Source organism: Polyodon spathula, chromosome 47, assembly GCF_017654505.1.
Source record: "Polyodon spathula isolate WHYD16114869_AA chromosome 47, ASM1765450v1, whole genome shotgun sequence".
NCBI classification, from domain to species: Eukaryota; Metazoa; Chordata; class Actinopteri; order Acipenseriformes; family Polyodontidae; genus Polyodon; species Polyodon spathula.
The window spans coordinates 452,747-459,875 of NC_054580.1; the positions used below are offsets into that span (position 1 = coordinate 452,747).

General features: G+C 39.6%; 1 protein-coding gene across 1 annotated transcript; it reads left to right on the top strand.

The window, feature by feature from the left end:
* The first annotated feature begins 5,740 nt into the window (after window positions 1-5,740).
* Window positions 5,741-7,123, top strand: LOC121306356 (histone H4). Its single transcript, XM_041238114.1, has one exon. It carries the CDS (start codon window positions 5,744-5,746, stop codon window positions 6,053-6,055), a length of 312 nt encoding a protein of 103 aa, XP_041094048.1. The 5' UTR covers window positions 5,741-5,743; the 3' UTR covers window positions 6,056-7,123.
* The last annotated feature ends 6 nt before the right edge of the window (window positions 7,124-7,129 follow it).

Here is a 7,129-nt window from a genome sequence, read left to right on the forward strand (position 1 = left end):
GTTCAGATTTGAACTTGGCGCCTTTTTCACAACGGTCACTTCAGATGTTTGGTTTTTCTTTTATTAAATGCGTCAGTAACTCAATGTACAGTAATACTGAACCCCACTCCCGATGCGTCTTAAATATACGACAAATACAGATATATTGTCAACCCCAGGGCGCTCTGCTGCGCTCATTAAACGTGTTGAAACTCAATATCAATATCGATGCTTCTTCACTTCGTGCTTCTGTTTAAGAGAGCGATTGTTTCACAGCAGCTTGAACGGTGATACTTCGCCTCGAATCCAGAAAACACGATGCAGTGGATTCAATAAACTTTGGTCAAGATTTACTGATTTTATTTTATTGGTTTAGGAAAACTAAATTGGGTAAGATTTAAAAATGTTACCGGGCTTTAATTCCGCACAAGGGGGTGGCTCGATTTAACTGAGCTCGTATTTAATTATTGTTAACACCAAGGGTTACTTTTCATTTTATTCCATTCAATAGATTCACTTACAAGCTTAAAAGTTTCATGAAAAGATTCAGATCTGTGTTTAGGGGCTACAGTTTAACCTGTTACCGAGTTAAACAAATAAATACACTGAAACCAAAAGCATATTAATCAACAAAGTAAAACATTCTTAATAAACATGTGTTTTTTCCATTTTACAAATGTTGCTCCTTTCCTAAGTGCAGTTTGATTTATAATTCGAAGCTCCTTAAATGAGACGGTGGGCGGCTCTTAAAAGAGCCTTTGTGTTCGTGTTTCGCGTCCAAATCTCTAGCCCCCGAACCCGTAGAGAGTGCGCCCCTGGCGCTTCAGCGCGTACACCACATCCATAGCGGTGACGGTCTTTCTCTTGGCGTGCTCAGTGTAGGTGACGGCATCCCGGATCACATTCTCCAGGAACACCTTCAGCACCCCGCGGGTCTCTTCATAGATCAGCCCGGAGATTCGCTTCACTCCTCCGCGGCGAGCCAGGCGGCGGATAGCAGGCTTGGTAATGCCTTGGATGTTATCACGGAGCACTTTGCGGTGACGCTTAGCGCCTCCTTTCCCGAGTCCTTTACCTCCCTTGCCACGACCAGACATCTCTACAACAATATAACAAAATTTTAAGTTGAAATGAGAAACAACCAGCGAGTCTGAGTGATATGAGTACTAAGCGGACCTGGTTGAAATTCCAAGTCTTAGAACGAGCGCCTTTACCACAGACACGCCCTCAATGAGCTCACTTATCTGTCTGATGTTTTAACCGGTTAATTTCGACTCACATTTAAATGACTATTGTATTCATTTTTGCACAATGTTAACACACATTCATAGCGCACACAGTAACAAAACAAAACATTAATAAAATACACTGTATTTGATAGATGGGTTTTCTTCTGGTTTGGGTGTGATTATATTATATCCTCCTCTACCTGTAAGTAAGCAGGATGCACAGTAGACATGCCCCTGTCATATTTCACACAACACAAAGGTGTCTGTTCAGCATGTATTTGAAAGTACTGTTTGCTGTGAGAAGTGTCTCATTTTAACACACCAGCCTGCCTTGCAGCTCACGTGCTCTTGTAGATGCTGTTATCATGCTGTAGGTGGATGGCGCTGCTCGGTCCAGATGAGTCCGGTTTGTTAAGTGGAGCGCTTTATCCGCACAGCCTTCGTTCCTTTCTGTGCCATTTCCAGGTAATTGTGAAAAAAGAATCATCTCCCTTATTGCCTGACGGGCTCCAGATTAAAAGGAGGTTATAAGCGAGAAAGGGGATTTGTACCCACTCGGATATATAGTGAGAAACGTTGAATTTAAATCAAGGGAAGTAATGTTAAAACTGTACAAGACCTCATCTAGAATTTTGTGTTCAGTTCTGGTCACCTCATTACAAAAAGGATATTGCTACTCTAGAAAGAGTGCAAAGAAGAGTGGCCAGAATAATTCCGAGTTTAAAAGGCATGTCATATGCAGACAGGCTAAAATAATTGAATCTATTCAGTCTTGAACAAAGAAGACTACGTGGCGACCTAATTCAAGCATTCAAAATTCTAAAAGGTATTGACAGTGTCGACCCAAGGGACTTTTTCGACCTGAAAAAAGAAACAAGGACCAGGGGTCACAAATGGAGATTAGACAAAGGGGCATTCAGAACAGAAAATAGGAGGCACTTTTTTACACAGAGAATCGTGAGGGTCTGGAATCAACTCCCCAGTAATGTTGTTGAAGCTGACACCCTGGGATCCTCCAAGAAGCTGCTTGATGAGATTCTGGGATCAATATGCCACTGACAACCAAACGATCAAGATGGGCCGAATGGCCTCCTCTCGTTTGTAAACTGTCTTATGTTCTTATGCACTACCAGTCAACTTGACACAACTGTGGGAAGCATTGGAGTCAACATGGGCCAGCATCCCTGTGGAACCCTTTCGACACCTTGTAGAGTCCATGTCCCGAAGTACCGAGGCTGTTCTGAGGGAAAAAGAAGTTGCAACTCAATATTAGGAAGGATTAGGAAGAATTATTATTATTATTATTATTATTATTATTATTATTATTATTATTATTATTATTATTATTATTATTATTAATACTCTCTCTCTCACACACACACACACACACACACACACACACACACATACACAATGTACTAATGCGTTATCTTTTATCTAGCCATCTTTCTTTTTTCATGCTTTTTGCAGTTCAACGAATTGCATTCCATATTCACAGAAAACAACATAAATAAAAATAAATAAATAAATAAAATCCCACTGACTCACACTGCTTTCACTTTTTACCATTTACTTCCCACCCACAGCTTGCGTCTCAATGCGTGGTGACATTTGTTTTGGTGTCTCAGTTGCCATGGGAACCTTTAAAGTTCTGCGACAGACTTTATTCATACAACAGAAAAAAGAGTGCAGTAACTTACAAGTGATTACATGTGCTTCAACTCCTGTCATTTATTTGATTTCCTGTCCTTGCCACTTGCAATATGTTGGTAAACCTACTAGACAGTTATGATTGCGCATTAATGAGTGAGTATAAAAGTTACATTGGGAGAAAAGATATTCATCACCACTATCTAGACATTTTGTAGATGCCAAACATTCAGCTTCAGATCTTAAATTCTGTGGCATACAAAAAATATTTCAAGCTGGCAGAGGTGGTAATCTCGATCAAAAACTATCACAATGTGAATCCAAAGGGATCTTCTATCTGCATACGGTATAAACTGAAGGATTAAACAAAGAGCTAGGATTGGAATGTTTTCTGTGATATAATGCTCAAGCATACTTGTCTTTCATAAGAACTTAAAATATAGAGCTTTCAGATGATGTCTGTTACTATCGGATTGTTTAGAAATATACAACTGATGTTACAACTGATCAGTCTGAAATATATCTGTAACATTTATGTAATGCCTTTGTGGTTTTTTGATTAATTTGATTAAAGTTAATTTGCTAACAGACTGTTCTGATTTGTTTCTAACTGTGATAAGCGATCACTCTGTTTGCCACATATTTGTTTTTGTAAGAGGAGTGTCCTTGTGATCCCATATAGAAAGCTACGAAACAGGTCACCCTCCTTAATATAAACCAATAAAGAATAAGTACACACACCCCCCAGGTGATTTACTGCAGCGTCAGGCATTGCAGGTTCAGAAGTGTAGTGCAGTATTTAGAAATCGCGTCTGTGTGAGTCAGGATGGCTGATCGGTCTAAGGCGATGAATTCAGGTCTTCATCTCTCTGGAGGCGTGGTATTCAAATACCACTTCTAAAAAATCATTTTTGTTCATTTATTTCTTAAAACATCCACCGAATGCTTGGTAATTTGAAAGCGTGCAATTATGCATTTGCATTACTTTGAATGTGTCATTGTTCAGTTTAACATGAGAAAAGCTTTGCCCATGCAGCCGGTTAGCTCAGTTGGTTAGAGCATGATGCTAATAATGCCAAGGTCATGGGTTCAATCCCCATACAGACCATAACTTTTCTTCTTTAAATAAACCACACCCACAGTAATGCTATATATGGCAGTATAGGCTTAATAATGAACTGAAGTTAAATGCCTTTGTTAAAACTCTATCAGATTTGTACAAGGTAATCACATGTGGGAAAATGTAAATACAATTTCCTATCTGTCAACGTTCATAATAATGAATACATCTTTATTTCAAAATACATACATTTTAAATTGTTTTTTTTATGCAAAAAGCCCTGTCTGTTTACTCTCTACACTTTTGCATTTGTGGACGAAATGCATGATTTTTGTTGAGAATTGCTTTCTGATTTTGTTTTAAATTGAAGCCTAGTTTTGTTTTCAAAAGCTTAAGCTGTTTTTGGACTCGTTTGGCCACTTACTGGTCTGGATTTTGAAATAATTTTGCATAGCATTTTTTGTTTTAATTGTATTTTATTTAAATTAGTTTAACAGCAGCTTAGTTGCTGTTCAAGGTCTGTTTAGGGTTTGATTTTGTGTGTTCAGTCTCTATTTTGTTCCTGATCCTCCTGATATTGTCCAAACTGCTGTCCACCCTTCAACCCAGTACTACTCGACAGAATCATCATTTTCTACGATCTCTATTTTTTCATCAACCTTCATCCATCAGTACAGGACTCTATTCAGGAATTCATTATTTGTTGATGAGATTATTCCTTTTCTGTTTGCTGGTTTTTTCTATTTTGGTTCATGCAATTTTTTTTTATTCTTTTGTTTCTTTGGATTACACGTGCATTGCTTCACTGGACGCGTTAGGCCTAAATTTCAATTGTGGGTTTATTGGAGTTCGACCAGACACCGCATTCATTTCGCTTCAGTGTTTTTTTGTTTGGATGTTTGTTTAGCTTCAGTGTTTTTTTGTTTGGATGTTTGTTTAGTTCTCTTTACTTTCTTACTCACCTGTACCTTCCGCTTAACTAACTGTTATCTGCAATAAGTTGTTGTCCTTATATTTCATTTATTACATTATAGTTTACAACAATAAACCGTTTGTTCATGAAATTGACACCTCTGACGTCCTTGCTTTTGCTGTCTGTCACTCTTGCTGACTTAGTTAGTTATAGATATTGGGCCAGTAGTATCTCCTTAGGGGGGACAGTACCACTGCTTCTCAGTTGTGCAGAGTGATCGTTACATGATGGGTTTGTGGTTTGATGGATATTCACTTGCTGCTGATACACACAGCTGGAGTGTGGAATCAGTATTGCTAAGGTGGTTAGTAGTTGCTTTTGGGTATTTAAACAAGTGAAAGGATGGATAAATGAAATAATTCTGGCCTTGGTGGAACAGCTCGTTCATCTGGGGATCTGATTCTCTGATTGGGTATGAGAGATAGTGGGTTCAAATCTTAATGTCTCTGCAGAAATGCAACTGTAATACGCAGGGAAAAGCATAACCATTATGTAGGAAAACAATATGAAACAACTTATTTCGAATAAGGTTAAAGTATCTACCTATTTGTTTCTTTACTCCTTGTAATATAGATATTTAAAACAAATGCATCAAATACTGTAAAACATAAAGCAATTCGATCAATACGTCCTCATTCTCGTTGATAATCAAGAACACTATTTAGTTAACGCCAGTCGGCAGTTTCGTGGTTAACCGGCGCTCAGAGATTCTGTTCGGTGGTGGGCTGGACTAATGTGTGCGCGCTCTTCTTTGCTGGATTCGTTTTCAATCAGGTCCGATCTGTGTCTATATAAAAGAACATCGGAGTGCGTTTCAGTTATTGTGTTGTTTATATAATACAAATTTACGAGATGTCTGGACGAGGCAAAGGTGGCAAAGGACTCGGGAAAGGCGGTGCAAAACGTCATCGTAAAGTGCTCCGTGATAACATCCAAGGCATTACCAAGCCTGCTATCCGCCGCCTGGCTCGCCGCGGAGGAGTGAAGCGAATCTCCGGCCTGATCTATGAAGAGACCCGCGGGGTGCTGAAGGTGTTCCTGGAGAATGTGATCCGGGATGCCGTCACCTACACTGAGCACGCCAAGAGAAAGACCGTCACCGCTATGGATGTGGTGTACGCGCTGAAGCGCCAGGGGCGCACTCTCTACGGGTTCGGGGGCTAGAGATTTGGACGCGAAACACGAACACAAAGGCTCTTTTAAGAGCCGCCCACCGTTTCATTTAAGGAGCTTTGAATTATAAATCAAACTGCACTTAGAAAAAGAGCAACATTTTTAAAATGGAAGAAACACATGCTTATAAAGAATGTTTTACGTTGTTGATCACTAGGTTTTTGATTACAATATTTTTCTTTTTAGCTAGCAGGTGGTATATTTTCCGTAGCCCCTAAACACAGATCGGGATCTTTTCATGAAACGTTTAAGCTTGTAAATGGATCTATTGAATGGAATACGAACTCCGTTAAACCAAGTTCCCCTGTTGTGCAGAAATAAAGCCCCGTAACATTTTTAGTTCTTACCCAATTTAGTTTTCCTAAACCGTTAAAATAAAAGCAGTAAATCTTGACCAAAGTTTATTGAATCCACAGCATCGTCTTTACTGAATTCGAGGCGAAGTATCACCATTCAAGCTGCTGTGAAACAATCGCTATCTTAAACAGAAGCCCAAAGTCAAGAAGCATCGATATTGATATTGAGTTTCAACACGTTTAATGAGCGCAAAAAAGTGACCTGGGGTTGAAAATATATCTGTATTTGTTATATATTTAAAACGCATCGGGAGTGGGGTTCAGTATTACTGTACATTGAATTATTGACGCATTTAATAAAAGAAAAACCAAACATCTGAAGTGTGCGTTGTAAAAAAAGGCGCCAAGTTCAAATCTGAACTAAAAATAAAAACCACTCCGCCCGCGGCAAAGTCACCACCCCTTCCTTTGCGTTTTAAGAGCACAACCAATCACAGCGAAGCACTCCGCCCCTCCGGGAGCGTTGGTTGGTTCGTAGTTGAACAGTCTCAATGTGAAGGATTGTTGGGTAGTAATTTGCATACAGGCTGTATAAATACTGGGGCTCATGGCCTGGTTACTCATTCATCTTTGAGCTGCATCAGAGAAACAAAATGCCAGAACCGAAAGCTGCACCCGCGCCGAAGAAAGGCTCCAAGAAGGCTGTTGCCAAGAGCCAGCCTAAGGGAGGAAAGAAGCGCAGAAAGAGCAGGAAGGAGAGCTACGCGAT